General features: G+C 47.9%; 1 protein-coding gene across 1 annotated transcript; it reads left to right on the forward strand.

Annotated features, from left to right (window-relative positions):
- The first annotated feature begins 12,603 nt into the window (after window positions 1-12,603).
- Window positions 12,604-14,808, forward strand: HELT (helt bHLH transcription factor). The gene is made up of 3 exons (XM_019736059.3): window positions 12,604-13,383; window positions 13,658-13,754; window positions 14,159-14,808. The coding sequence occupies exons 1-3, from the start codon at window positions 13,117-13,119 to the stop codon at window positions 14,653-14,655; spliced, it is 861 nt and encodes a 286-aa protein (XP_019591618.3). The 5' UTR covers window positions 12,604-13,116; the 3' UTR covers window positions 14,656-14,808.
- Window positions 14,809-15,035: the final 227 nt, after the last annotated feature.

The following is a 15,035-nucleotide window of genomic DNA, read 5'->3' on the forward strand; positions in this document are numbered from 1 at the left end:
ACAGGTGGAATATTTCCAAGGTATAATGAGCTCCAAGGTGGAGCAGTTGCCAGGTAGCTAAAGTAGAGTGAAGATAGAGAACCATGGAGAACCATGTTGGCAAAGAGATCAACATATGATACACTGAAGCCTCTAGGTTACATTTATGGGGTCACATCTATGGTGATGCAGAAGCAGAATTGCAGAGCTAAGAGAAGGTGGTTACTTCCTCATGGTTCTGTGAAATGTGAGTCCTAGAACATGAGAGAAAGAACACCTCGATGGAAGTGGTCTCCTCAGGCAAGGGCAAGGACTGAAGGACTTTACTTATGATGGAACAGGGCTGAATAGAAACCGGTGATGGGAAAGTCAACAGGGCCATGGAGGCTTTCTCTGAGGAAGCACAGAGCAAAACGAAGAGAGAACAAAGGGGTGGAGGTGGTTAGAAATGAAAGGGATGAGAGGCCAAAATTAACTGATCTCACATTTCTCAATAGAACTTTCTCAAAAAAGTATTTGAGTGCTGAGATTGATGCAGGGCTTGGGTGTAGAACAGGCTCTCACTGTTGCATGCATTTGGTTCTAATACTGGCTGGAGGGAGTGCTTGCTAAAACCAGGACCAAGCATTGCGAGATCACTGAGGCCAAAACAATCATTGTGGAGAAAAATATTCTGTCCATGGGCACATCTCAATTTTAGGCAGAAATTAACTGTGAAAATCAGTTATGACACAACTACTTCATCTTTTCAGAATTCCTCTGCAAGTATTTTTTCCTTCTGCATGAGGGCTGTGAGTCAGATCTCCCTTCGCTATTAGCACTTACATAAGCAGGTTTATGGTTCAGCTGGTCAGTCACTGCAAACACCTTCTGGGTAATAAGACTATGGCCCAGTTTGTTGTAATTATTTTATTCCAATGATTATTCTTTGATTCTAATCAAAGTTAGATTAGTTTCAATGTTTCTAGATTGATTCTAGTGAGATATATATGTATATAGACACATATACATATATATACACACACACATACATATGTGTGTGTATATATATATATATATATAATTTTTTTTTTAAGTGAAGAACAAGCTTTTGAATTTGGCACTACCTTTTTCTATTTTCTAGTTCATTAATTTCTACTTTTTATCTATGTTTCATTTCTTCTGTTTTTCTTCAGATTATTTTGTTGTTCTTTTTTAAAAAATATTTTTGGGTTGGATATTTGATTCATTTCTCTCTATTTTGGATGATTTAAGTACTAAGACTATAAATTTTCTTATGAGCTCTCCTTTATCTGTATTCTACAGGTTTCATTATTGCTGTTTTCTAGAGATTGAACAATTTTGATTTCTGTATCTTCTTTATACCAAGAGTATAATAAAGTGGTTTCAAAATTCTTTAATGGAAAATTCCAAACATACACAAAATGAGAGAGAATGGTATAATGAATTCCTATACACCCATCGCCTACCTTCAACAATTATCTATATATGACCAATCTTGGTTCATCTTACCCCAAATCCCAGACATCGTATCATTTCCTCTGTAAATATTTCAAAATGTAAATAAAAAGATTTTTAATTTCCTAGTGGAAGGAATATTTTGTTTCTGGCTTTATTATTAATGTATGATTTTATTGCATGATGATCACTGAATATTTTCTGCAGTATTTATACACTTGGAATAGCTGTGATTCACAAATGTTACATGGGCACTTGTAAAGGAGGTACATTCTCTATTTCCAGGACACAGAGTTCAATACCTATCAGAGTCACCTTAATGTCACGGACTAGTAAATACAGACTTCTCCTTACACTGCTTTTCATTTCTACTTTATGAACAGTACTTCAATGTTACAGTGTACAAATCTCCATTACTTCTTGTAATTATAGTTATTAGCATTATAAAATGCCCTTATTTAATGGTTTGGGGGTTTTTTTGCCTGACTTCCATCTTGTCTAATATTAAGATTGTGATCTCTACTTTCTTTTTATTTGTATCTGTTTGTTATACTATAGGCTGTCCTTTTGTTTTCAGTTTTGGTGAGACCATGCTTCTAAATACCTTAAGTCTTATTGTACATGAGCAATCTTATCCGTCAGAGTTTTTAGTTGAAAATAACAGAATCCACTTTAGTGAGTTTAAACAGAAAATAATATTATCAAAGGATATTAGGTAGCTCACAGCATTTTCAGGAGAGGTAGAAAATTAGTCCACGGGGCTTTGCAGCAAAGAACAACATCCATTCACCCCAAAGGCCTTCTCTTAGGCCTGAGCCCACCATACCTGTGTGCTGACCCTGCAGCTCACACCCCAATACTGAGCAATGGAGGATTGTATCAGGGCGTCTGCCACTGCTGTTCTGAAAGCTGTGTGTCTCTCCACCATACCACACCACAACACCCCTTCTGAAAAGAGATTCCACACAGTTCTCCTTTCTTATACTGCCTTTTTCTAAATAAAACTTTTGTAGAACCTAGGTCAATTCCTCTGCTGACTTCAAGGGAAAATGGGATATGGAATTCTGGTTTCTACTTTTGGGAGAAGAATTCATAATATGGAGATTCCCCCAAATATAGGAAGCTGTATTTGCCACAAGTATGATAAATACCTTTTACAGCAATGTCACTGAAGTGTCAGATAAAGAATCTTAACTCCTAAGTAAAAATAGTTCAAGAATCTATAACCAGATATTCCCGACACCATGTTGTATGTAGTTGTTTCTTGGATATTTGAACGCATGCAGGATATTTTCTAAAAATGTCCCCATCTTCACAAAAAAACAACATATGATCACAAGTCTTGCCTTTTCTTTATTGTTTCTCTTAGGATCACTTCTTCCTCCTTGTTTCTATATCCAAAGCTCTTGTTCTAGGCTTGCAACTTCCTACCCAGGATACTAGAATCTCTTCTGAAGGTCATCGGCCTTTTCTTTTTCCCAAGCTGCCCTACATACCGCCCATACCAAGCTCCCAGGCATTATGTTTTGGTAGCCTGGTGTCAGGGTCCAAGACTTGTATAATCTCATGGTTCTTCCTCACGTGGCAAGCACATGCTGAGTGACTATGTCATGTTAGACGGGGTGCTTGGGTTGGGTGTGCAAACACGAGTAAGACGAGCCTAACCTTAGGGGCCTCTCAACCTAGTGGATTAGCCACACAACCAAATAGGGAGAACACAATGTAATTGAAAGTGCTATAATTTTGCCACACAGAAAGAGTACCTAAACCAGTCTGGTGAGCAGAGATAATCTAGGGAGGTTCCTGGAAGAGGGCACTGCTGACCAGGGTGGTGAAAGATCAATTGGCTTTACCCAGGAAAAAAAGGGCTTTTGTAAACCTCCATGCCCTTCTTCATACAACTCATTCAGCCTGAAATATCTCCACTTGTTGGTCCTCTGGCCAGCACTACTCGTCATCAAGGTGCAACTGCCCCCATCTCCTCCTCGAGGTCTCTACAATACCTTGCTCCCCCAAACAGCCCTCCTGCACGTCTCGACCATCTACCATCCACTGGTCTGTCATCGAACCTTTAACCTTTTACTGCAAGAGACATAAATGGCTGAGTCTCTCAGGTCTGTTCAATACAAAACCAGGTGTATTAGTCAGGGCTCCCCAGAGAAACAGAACCAATAGGGTGTGTGTGTGTGTGTGTGTGTGTGTGTGTGTGTGTGTGTGTGTGTGTTGTGTTGTGTATGAGAAAGAGAGAGAGAGCAAATTATTTTTAAGGAACTGCCTCACACAATTGTGGAGTCTGGCAAGTCCAAAATCTGCAAGGTGTGACAGTGGACACAAGACCCCAGGAAGAGGTGCTGGCACAACTCTCATCCAAAGGCAGTCTGGAAGCAGAATTTCCTTTTCCTCAGGGAACGTCAAAGCCTTTTTTCTCTCAAGGCCTTCAACTGATTGAATGAAGCCCCCCCATGTCACGGAGGGTAACAGGCTTTATTCAAAGTCTACTGAGTTAAATGTTAATCTCATGTAAAAAATGCCTTCGCAGCAACACCTACACTGCTGTTTGACCAAACATCTGGATACCGTGGCCTAGCCAAGCTGACACATAAACTTAACCATCACACCAAGTAATTAGTGGTGCTTGGTAAATGTCTGTAAAGGATTAACTAATACAATCTGCTAATCTTCTATTTGTTTTCTTCTCCTTTCTCTTCCTTTTCCAACCTCCTTTGTCTGCTTCTCTTTTAATGCCTTTTATACATCCTTCCACTTTCTTTCTTTCCTTTGTGTGTCTTTCCCCTGCTGGTTTCTCCCTGCCATGCTGGGGATCCTATCAACTGCAGAGATATACTAGGAGCCAGTGGAGCAGAAAGCCTCTGGCTGTGACCACACTGACTGCTGGAGAGCCTCCCCCTTGGTGGGAAAAGAAACCGCAAGGGGGAGGGACTTATCGAGGTCAAATGACGTCAGTGGAGAGCCAGCACCAGGATCAGGTCTCCTGGCAACCGGAGCTCTTTCCACCAACTGTGCCAAACACTCAAGTGGGGACGGTTGAGACGTCATGAGGCCCCTGGAAGGAGACCCTCCCTCCCTATGACCTGCACTTCAGAGAAAACGTGTTACACTGACCCCTGCCCTGCTCCAGCAGGCGGAAAGAAGCCCGCTTATGCTGGAAGGCAAGGAATTCAGGTGGGTTCCAAGTCCCTGCGGTTGGAATCCAGGAGTTTACTCATGCTCAGGGGGGCAATGTGAGACCCTCAGAGGCTGTGCCATCACCTCTCTGGTTTTTTTCTTTTCTTTTTTTTATTTGGGAATATTGGGGAACAGGCTGTTTCTCCAGGGCCCACCAGCTCCAAGTCGTTGTCCTTCAGTCTAGTTGTGGAGGGCGCAGCTCAGCTCCAAGTACAGTTGCCGTTTTCAATCTTAGTTGCAGGGGGCGCAGCCCACCGTCTCATGAGGGAACTGAACCCGCAACCTTATTGTTGAGAGCTCGCGCTCTAACCAACTAAGCCATCCGGCCGCCCACAGTCAGTTTTCTGATGTGAAGGGCTGCAATGCTAAACTCCACAAGATTTAATCTTGACCTGCCACCTCCTGAGCAAATATAAGCAAGCCCACCAACCTACCTTTCCTCCTTTTGCCCTCCCTCCTTCAACAAGCATTTATTGAATACTGTCACCGTGCGGACACTGTGCCAGATGCCAAGGTCCCCGTCTCAGAGAGCTCACACGCCAGTGGAGACAGACTGTGTGATGTGGTGGGGCTGTCACACCTGCCCCCTTGCCCAGACCGCACATATGACTGGTCTCCCGGGCAGCTCTCTGAACATGCTGACACCCTGTTCACTGATATCTTAACCCTTCCAATTTATACACAAAACTATGGAAACCAGAGGGGTGATGCACCCTGGCAAGACACAGCAGGTCTCCAAACAGCAATTTCAAGGCTGAACCCAGTTTCTTTTTAAGCCTCTCAAGTGGGTCAGCCCTTGTTATAGAAGTTGGTTGTTCAATAGTTCCATCCACCAGAGGGCACCAACCAACCCTTCATCCCTGTTCAAATCCACCCACATCCCCAAGAGCCTCATCTAGGTCACTCTGCTTCCAGATCCATAATACTAATACCTTTTATCCTGCTCAAAATGAGCCTCGCAAAACAGGCAAACTTTAAACTAATCGCACAGACTTTACTCCTGAACCAATAAGAAGGTAAGGGGTGAGTGAGTCAAGCTATCCTAATGCAAAAAGGGATCACAGATTGCCTTATTAATAAATATATCAGAACCAATAAAAGATTTTTAAAAACCTATGCTCATTAGCCTATCCATCTGGCAAAATCTAATGTCAACAGATAACCACAACATAACCTCACATGACTGCCAAGCCATTCTTAGATAGCAATGGTATCAAATAAATACCAGTCCATGGAATCACCTGACAAGTTTTTTCTTTTTTTAAAGATAGAGATTCAGCGACCACCCCCAAGGAGATTCTTTTTACTATGTCTGGAATCGGACCCAGGAAAGTGTGTTGTTAAAAGGTTTCTGTGTAAAAGAGTTTGGAAGCCATTGCTATATAATTAGAGCATCAGAAATGTGGAGAGCGAGAGTGAGAGAGAGAATTGAACTCAAAGGTAACTCGCACCTTTGGGGTCTGTCACTAGGGATATTGAGTACTGCCCCCCCCACACCCTGCTTTGTGAAGCAGCAGCTGCACTTGGTCGTTGGAAGGTGGTGTGAATCTCTTGGCTGAGAAGTCGCTCCCACACCTTCTAGTATCAATGGGACCAAGACTATAGGTGTTAGATCAGATCAGCCTGTTTGTATCCAGCTCTACCAGCTAATGGTTATGCGCCCTTGAGTCAGTGAAATGGAATTCCCCAACCCTTGGTTTTCTTATCTGTAAAATACACAAAACACTTATCTCATTGTTGTGGGGGTTAAATGAGCAAAGCACTGCGAAGCACCCAGCGCCTGGAGAAATACAGAGCCTGGGAAGTAAGAGGTGGCTATGTGCTATCAGCCTATGAGAAAGAAGACCAGGACAGGTCCCCCACTGCCCCCCACAAGGCATGAGTGACCTGGGCTGTCTGCGAATCTAATCACAAGATGCGCCTCTTCAACTCCAGCTGGTAGTTTATGGCGGCAGGGACGACTGTCGTTTCTGGCATGTGGGGTGAACTCATCAGCTAAGAAGCGCTCGTATCCCATAGTCCAGGTCAGGGAAAGAGTGAGCCTCCCTTCTGTTCCTGCCGCTCTTCAGAAACTTGCAGAGTTGATGGCAACCGCCATGGTCAGTGCCCAGGGACCTTTCAAATCCCATAAACATGTTCCGGTATCTCCGATACGTCCTGCTGAGCACTTCCTCTCCCCTGAGGCCACCCTCACCTTTGCTCTTAGGCATCACAGGAGCCTCTGAGTGCTCCCCTGCCTTTCTGATGACCCCTTCCTGTTTGATGTCCGTCACCTATGCCTGGCCTACCAGTATGCCCCGGATTCTGTCCTTGGTCCCATGCCCTCTCCTTTAAGTGCTTCTTCAGCGATTTCATCCATAGTCACGATCTGCAGGCCGACTCTTCCTTTTTTATCTCTGACCTTCAGTTTCCTATCTCAGCTGTCTTCTGAGCATCCACTTATGGGGTGTCCCAGGAATTCTTCAAAATTGGTCAGTCCAAAAAAATTGATAGGTCCAAAATTAAATAAATCATTCTCTCTTATACCTCTTGCCCTCATGAACATACATCCCCCAAATGACCTTATCTTCCTCCTTATTGCTAATCTCAATTAATGAGGTTACCATATAGTCAATTCCCAAACCAGAAATTCAGCAATCGTCTTCCCTATTCTTCTCCCACCATATTTAATCTTTCTCCAAGCCCTGCTGATTTTCTCTCTCAAACATGCTCAGCTCATCTCTAACCTCATTCAGGCCTGCAGCGTGTTCACCTGACCCAGTGTGACATAAAGAAGTTAAACTCCTTGGTGCCAAGTCTGCCCCCACCCATGACTGCCGCTCCATTCATTCTCTACCACGCTCGTCCTCACAGTTCATGACCTAGTAAGGCTACATGGTGGTTCCCCAGCACCATAAAGTCATTTCATGCCCTTGTGGCCTTCTTCATGCCAATCCCTTTACTGAGAGCACCCCTTCCACTGGTCTTCACTCGGCCACTCCTGACTGCAGTGCATTGAGTGGTGATCCCCCAAAAGATATGTCCACCAGAACCTGTGAAGGTGACCTGATTTGGGAAAAGGGTCTCTGCACATGTAACTAAGGATCCTGAGATGAGATCATCCTGGATTATCCAGGTGGGCCCTAAATCCAATGACAAAGAGTCCTTATAAAAAAGAGGAGAGACACAAAGCTATGTGAAGAAAGAGGCAGACATGGGAGTCATGCTGCCACAAACCAAGAAACATAGGGCCACCAAAAGCTGGAAGAGACAAGGAAGAAAATATCCCCAAGAGCCTTCAGATGGTGCATGGCTCTGCTGACACCTTGATTTTGGACTTCTAGCTTCCAAAACCAAGAGAAAACAAATTTCAAAACATGGAAGGCAACACTTTCATTTATCCTACAATCTCCTTAAAAGTATTCTTGCTCAATGGTTATTTTTGCATTTCCCCTAGTTCTTTTAATTCTTTTAAAAGTCCAAACATAAATGGTGAAATATGGCCATATGGGGCCCTGTGAGAGATTACCTGTAGAATTAGCTCCAGCATGAGGCCAAAATAATCTTGGAATATTCTCTCCTAGCGTTCTTTCATTCAATAACAGTACATTGAGCAGTGTAAACATGACCTAATGGAGTCATAATTTTCAGTTAACAAGATCCCCAGTTGACACCAAACCAGTATCACAAGGACTCTGAGAGGGACTTCTTTAAATTGGGAGGGGGGTTAAGGAGGGGCGAAAGGGGAAGGGATTAAGAAGTACAAATTGGTTGTTATACAGTAGTCATGGGGATGTAGGGTATGGAATAAGGAATATAGTCAATAATATTGTAATAACTAGGTGTGGGGCCAGATAGGTCCTAGATCTATCAGGGTGATAGATGGGAACGGGGTTGGGGGCAGGGTGAAAAAGGTGAAGGGATGAAGAAATAAAAATTGATAATTACTACAGTATGGGGAATGTAATCAACAATGTTGTAAAGTTCATGTAAGGTGCCAGATGGGCACTGGACTTATCAGGGGGATGACGTCATAGACTGTGTAGATGCCTGACCAATGCGCTATGCACCTGAAGATGAAGTAGAATCATATTGTATGTCAACTATAACTAAATATGTAGGTATGTATAGTCATGGGATGTGGAGTACAACATGGGGAAGGTAGCCCATGGTATTGTAACAGCTATGTAAGATGTCACAGGGTAGTAGCTTGGGGGGTGGGTTATCACTTTATGAGGGATTTAAATGTTTAACTATTACATTGCTTTGTACACCTGAAACTAATAAAAAAATCAATTTAAAAAAAAAGACCCCCAGTTGATTTGTATGCACTTCAAAGCTTGAGAAGCACTGATCTAGCTGAAGTTGGAGGCCACCATTTGGTATTGAACAGCTGATGGGCAAATCCCAGGTAGGAATGGCCATCCCAGAATGACAGCAGGAGAGCAAAAGTGGGGACTTTCAGGCGGTACTAAGTGGAATGAATTAACTGCCTCCATGGAAAGGCTTCCCACAAACAAGGGGGGCTTTCTAGCACGGCTTTTCCCAATATTTTATAGAGTATTTGTGGTACTTCCCTTAAGTATTGTCTCCCTCTATGTGCAATGATTTTTTTTGTCTGCATGTCTCTCCAGGAGTCTAAACATAGACTAATATTTAATCAGCACTGTCTAATTTCTAAGTAGTCTGGCTTCCTAGCTTTGCTCTGATTTTGATGCTAACATTTGGATCACTTAAAACGACTATGAGGTTGAGAGCCTTTTTCAAGGTCACACACCATAGGAGATCCAGCTGGCCTGCCAGCACTTGGTGATGTCACCTGTGAGAGGGGGTGTCCAAAGGCCCCGAAGCAGTGACTTAATTTGGTCAATTTCAGAAATTGTGTCTTTTTCTGGGAGAGTCGCGCTTTCTTAGGGATAAGAAAAAAATATGAAATGAATGAAAGTATCATACAACAGTGCAAATCTCACCAAGTACTAGTCTATTAGAGCCACCGCAAAAGAGATTTCCATGTAAAATAGAACGATTCATTGAGTAGATAAGCCTTCTTATAGGTAGTTTGCCTATATTTACTTATTTCATTCCAGTGGCCACCTTGGGACCTAGGCGATAAGAGTAATTACGTCCTTTTTACAGAAGAGGAAACTGAGGCACAGAGAGACTCAGTGAGCAGCCCAATGTCTCCCCTCGCTGGTAGCTGATAAAGCTGAAATTTGAACGACTGGCTCCAGTGACCAACGCTCTTCATTACTCTGTTCTCGTTTTGGGTGGAAACGAGGTCAGGAGCAGGGCACACGTAATGACCATCCTGAGGAGGAGGATTAAAAGGAAGATGATTATGAGGGTCCCAGTGGCCCCGTCTGGCAGTGTGATTCAAGCCTTCTGGCTGGTAAGGGAGAAATGAAACACATTCTCTTCCTCACCAGAATGGAAAGAGACATTCTCGGTCTCCCAGGAGGACATGGTGCCCCTGCACCCCATCTCCTCCCACACACCCACCTTCAATTCCTTTGGGCCCCCAAGTCACACGTGTGTTCTTGCAGCCGTCGGCAAGCCTTGGAGCCCAGCTCCCAAACAAACCCAGGAAATGAAACAGTTTCCACAGAATGGAAGTTGGCCTGTGGAAGGTGCCTGCAGCTGGCAGTTAACACCAGCAGTAAGAGGATCAACTCCTCGTCCAATGGCTTAAAAAGGGGGGTGGGGGCGAGAAGTGTGCGCACTCCCTTTCACCCATTCACATCAGTTAATTTGGATGATAAGGGTTTGTGTTTAATCCCTTTGTGTTCGAGTGAATATACTGAAATTGACAACCCCTAAGAGGGCACCGGAGGCTGGCAAAGCAACCTGCGGGAGGGTGCGGGTCGTGTCCAATCTGGCGTGAATCAGAAAAGAAACGTCATGAGGACACTGAAAGCAAGACGGAGACGGACACCCTAGGGGTGCGTGGCGCAGACCAAGCCCCACACCTCCCAGGCTGGGGCAGGTGGGCTGTTCCCTTCCGCAGGGCCAGCACCCCAGGTACGCCCTGCGCCCTAGGAGCTCCCTAGGTTCCAACAGCAAGCAGGGCTCCACCCTAGCCACCTCTGATAAGGACTAAGGGCACCCAAAAGGGAGAACGCAGGTCCTGCCATAGTCTAGCAGAGTCGAGAAAATGTAGGTAAGGTGGGGAGCAGAAAAGGAGAGGAAGATATCTGAGGAGAGATGTTGGTTCTCAGACTGAGCAGATTAGAAAGTGGAAAGAGTTTGGCGGCTCTCGAGCAGGTCATAAAACCAAAACCATTTTTATAGTTTCTATCTGTAAGAAAGCTTACCTGCGCCGTCCCCGTTCCCCCCCCCCCCCAAAGTCTGCAGCCCCCTAGAGTGAGGATTCGGAGGCAGTAAATGTAACTGTACCCTGTCGAAGGGGGACGAGGCCCCGGGCTACTGGGCCAGGCTGCCCGCAGAAGCGCAGGCGACGGAGAGACTTCCCAGCCGCCGCCCCCCTCCTTCCCCTCGGGCCTGTCCAGCAAATTTCCTCCCTCGTTTCTGTTCGTGCCTTCCCTCCCTCCTCCTCCCCCCGATATATTCGCTCTCTAAGACCATAAAAAAGAGATCAACTTCCCTAACTTCACGGAACCCTTTTCAGTGACAAATATTGATGCCCAAAGTGTCTGCGCTCTCCCGCCCCCAAACGTTAAGAAAAGGCGCCCGCGAAAGGGGGACATAAAAAGTTAACAATGCTGTGAAAATATGTTTGCAGAAAATAGACAATCGTTGGATTAAACGTATTCAAGTATGAAATAATGCCTTTTTGTGTCAAAACTTGGGCGATGGGCGGGTACAAAAGTTCCCTGTGGCAGCTACTTGCTCCCTTTGTGAGCCGTGCGCCTTGGCGTCTCCACTTGGGCGCATTACTCAGAGCCCTCTAAGCGCGATTGTTTCTCCCTTTCTAATGACATTTACCGGATCAAAACATGCTGTTAATTCGATCAGAAGGCTTCACCCTCCCTGACAAAGCCACAATAATTTCTCCTGAAGTTTGTTAAATTGACCAAAATTAGGCAAATGAATAGGGGTCTGTAGGCGCCCCCTCTCGCAGGTGACGTTGCATAATGCTCGCCTAGGCCAGCTGCATTCCCCCTTTTCTTCTCGGCCCACTCTTCTCTGTGTTGCCCCCCAATCCTCCCACCACCCCCCTCACTCACACACAAACACTCCTGCTTGCCTCTCCTCCCCCACCCTCTGGCATTATTAAAATTTAGCCCAATGAAACTATTTATATTTTTCAATGGACATTTTCGTATAGGATAATAGGCTACAAATTGAGCCTCTTCCCCCCTCGAAGAGAGAGCTCGAGGGGGGAGAAAAGCAAGCAAAGGACTTGGTCAGGGAGTATGGGGGAGCGTCGCGTGCCAAAGACCGGCGGGAGGGGCCAGGCAGGCGGGAGCCTCGTGTGCCAGCCGCAGCCCCACACCTGCCGGGATGTCCGGACAAATAAAGCGGTGTAAACAAAAAGGGGGGAGATGGACGTGTCACCAAGTCGTGTGAGAAAAGCCTGGGAACAAACGGGGCGCCTCCGTCTCCAAGAGCTCTCCCTTGAACCCGGCGGAACAGCCTATTAAAGGCTTACTTAATTACTTTAATGACTCTGGACAGGCTTTAAAACGCACTCGGCGCTGGGACTGCGAGCTTGCTGGGATTTGTAAACAGAGAATCGTGTGAGACTCAGCGGTGGGACTAAAGGAGGCGACACTGTTTTGTGAGGGTCCTCGCCCCCCGGTGCCCGCGGCCGCTGCGCCTCTGCGCTTCGCGCTGGCGGCTGCGACCAGCGCTCACTTGCCCGCTGGCCCCAGTCAGTTCACAGCCCCTTTTCCTGCCTCGGCTGTTGCCATGCAAATGCTATTCCCCGCCGATCACGTGTCCTTTGCAGGGCCACGTGGATTAACAAAGCTGATCTACCCCCAGCTCGCCCCCCTCGGCTGCTAAATTTTTTTTCTTAACTTCTTTAAATCTGATCTTGAATGCATACATCCCCCAAACGCAGCTCCCTTAATCCTATGGAATAATTCAACTCGTGAATGCACTTGGAGCTCTAGATGACCGCTTTATAAGGCAGCCCCTCAGAGCGGTGAGGCGGCAGTCTACCTGGGACACTCGAGGAGGCACACGAGGTGGAGTGTGGACGGGTGACTCGCGCCACCGCCTCTCCCGAGGGCGCGTTCTGACCAGGATGTCAGATAAGCTCAAGGAACGCAAAGTGAGTCGGCTGAGCCCAGACAGCGCTTGCCTCCTGAAGGCGGGGGCGTCTGACTCCCCTTGGCGGCCAACTGGCTGGGCGGATGGCAGGGACGTGGTAACTCGAGACTTCTCCTGTAGCGGATCCTAAGCAGTTTGGGAAGGGAATGAGAATAGTGAGGAGACGCCTCAGCTGGGCAGGATCCTACGCCTGGTGGCCACCTCCCCATGGCCCTGGCGCTCAGCTTGGTTGTGTGGCCCAGCGGGTAGTGAGGCTGCAAGCCGAGCACCAGTGTGGGCATGAGAGGTCAGAGCTCCAAGTATGAAGGGACAGGGACTCCTTGGGGGCAAGTCCCCCCGGCAGCACTGGTGGCTGGGAAGACGGTTGGCACGCAGCTACCGCTGTGCCTTTGTCGACTCCCTGGGCAAAGGCATACTGAAGGCACAAACTTCTTTTCGCAGAGAACCCCGGTTTCCCACAAAGTGATAGAAAAGCGGAGGAGGGACCGGATTAACCGCTGTTTAAACGAGCTGGGCAAGACGGTGCCCATGGCCCTGGCGAAGCAGGTAACGTTGGCTCCAGAGAATAGTGTGCCAGGCGCTGGGGATTCTCTGCTCCACTCTCAGCCTGGAAGCCAGGAGTCTGGGGACGGAGAGGGATGTACACGTGGCTGTCCTTCCCCCGGGGCTTGAGCGCTGAGTGAGCGCCAGGCGGCCCTCGCGCAGATCCACTGCAGCACCCTGCTCGCTGGTCCTCTCCAGATAAAACTGTGCACCCAGCCTGCGAGGGTTGGCCTGCGCCCCGCTGGGCTGCTGCGAGGAGCCCTTCCTCCTTTTGCAGAGTTCCGGGAAGCTGGAGAAGGCGGAGATCCTCGAGATGACCGTTCAGTACCTGAGGGCCCTCCACTCTGCTGATTTTCCCCGGGGAAGGGAAAAAGGTGGGCGCGGGCTGGGCGACGGGAAACCTGGGCAGGGAGCGTGCGCCGCACGGAGACTGCGGGCGGGAGCAGTTGTGAAGGGGCGCGCGGGAGAGGCCTCCTCTCTGGATGCTGCCGGAGTCCTGAGAAAGCTAAGCGGGGCTGGAGAACAGGTTTCTGGGGAACTGGTTCGGTAACCTCCTCTCAGGTGGGGAGGAGTAGGGTCAGACTCTTAAGGAAATGGAGATCGCTCGCTTGCGCTTTTCCCGGCTCCGGACTGGGGAGAGGGGAAGGCGGACCTCAAATGGGAACTTGGGCCAGAAAGTGTGATGGGGGGTACCTGACACTCACTTTGGGCTCCCGGTAGGGAAGGAGCCGCTCACAGTTTTTCTTACTTTCCATGATTTTTCTTGTCCCTCCACCAGAACTGCTAGCGGAGTTTGCCAACTACTTCCACTACGGTTACCACGAGTGCATGAAGAACCTGGTGCACTACCTCACCACGGTGGAGCGGATGGAGACCAAGGACACCAAGTACGCGCGCATCCTCGCCTTCTTGCAGTCCAAGGCCCGCTTGGGCGCCGAGCCCTCCTTCCAGTCGCTAGGGTCACTCTCGGAGCCGGATTTCTCCTACCAGCTGCACCCAGCGGGGCCAGAATTCACGGGCCACAGCCCCAGTGAGGCCTCCGTGTTTCCGCAGAGCGCGGCACCCGGGCCCTTTCCCTGGCCACCTGGCACGGCTCGCAGCCCCGCGCTGCCCTACGTGCCTAGCGCGCCCGTGCCGCTCTCCAGCCCCGCGCAGCAGCACAGCCCCTTCCTAACACCGGTGCAGGGGCTGGACAGGCATTACCTCAACCTGATGGGCCACGCCCACCCCAATGCCCTCAATTTACACACTCCCCAGCACCCCACGGTGCTCTGAAGCCAACCGAGCCGCCAAATTTCTCTGCGCTCGGGGCACTGCTTAGGAGAAATACTGTATATTGTACAGGTGTAAATATTATGCTGACAAATAGTTGACTGGGGGAAATCAAGATCGAATTAGTCTTCTGAAGGATCTCCCCCTGGCAATAAAAATTTTCTGGTAAAGATCCAAAGAGTTGGATTTCTTTGTTACCTTCTGCTGCTTCATAACCCATTCCCTCGGAGGTGCAGAGGGCGCCAGGCTGACTGGGGCCAAAGTGCCTGGCTCTCGGTGATTTGAGCTGGGGGGGGGGGGGGGCAGGGTGAAGGGGAGGCTAAATGGAGGCGTCGCTTGGGGATGGGATTCGAGGCTTTCCTGGGGCTCCAGACCCGCACCCG

The sequence above is a fragment of the Rhinolophus sinicus genome, chromosome 16 (assembly GCF_057876585.1).
Source record: "Rhinolophus sinicus isolate RSI-liver-muscle chromosome 16, RSI-T2T, whole genome shotgun sequence".
NCBI classification, from domain to species: Eukaryota; Metazoa; Chordata; class Mammalia; order Chiroptera; family Rhinolophidae; genus Rhinolophus; species Rhinolophus sinicus.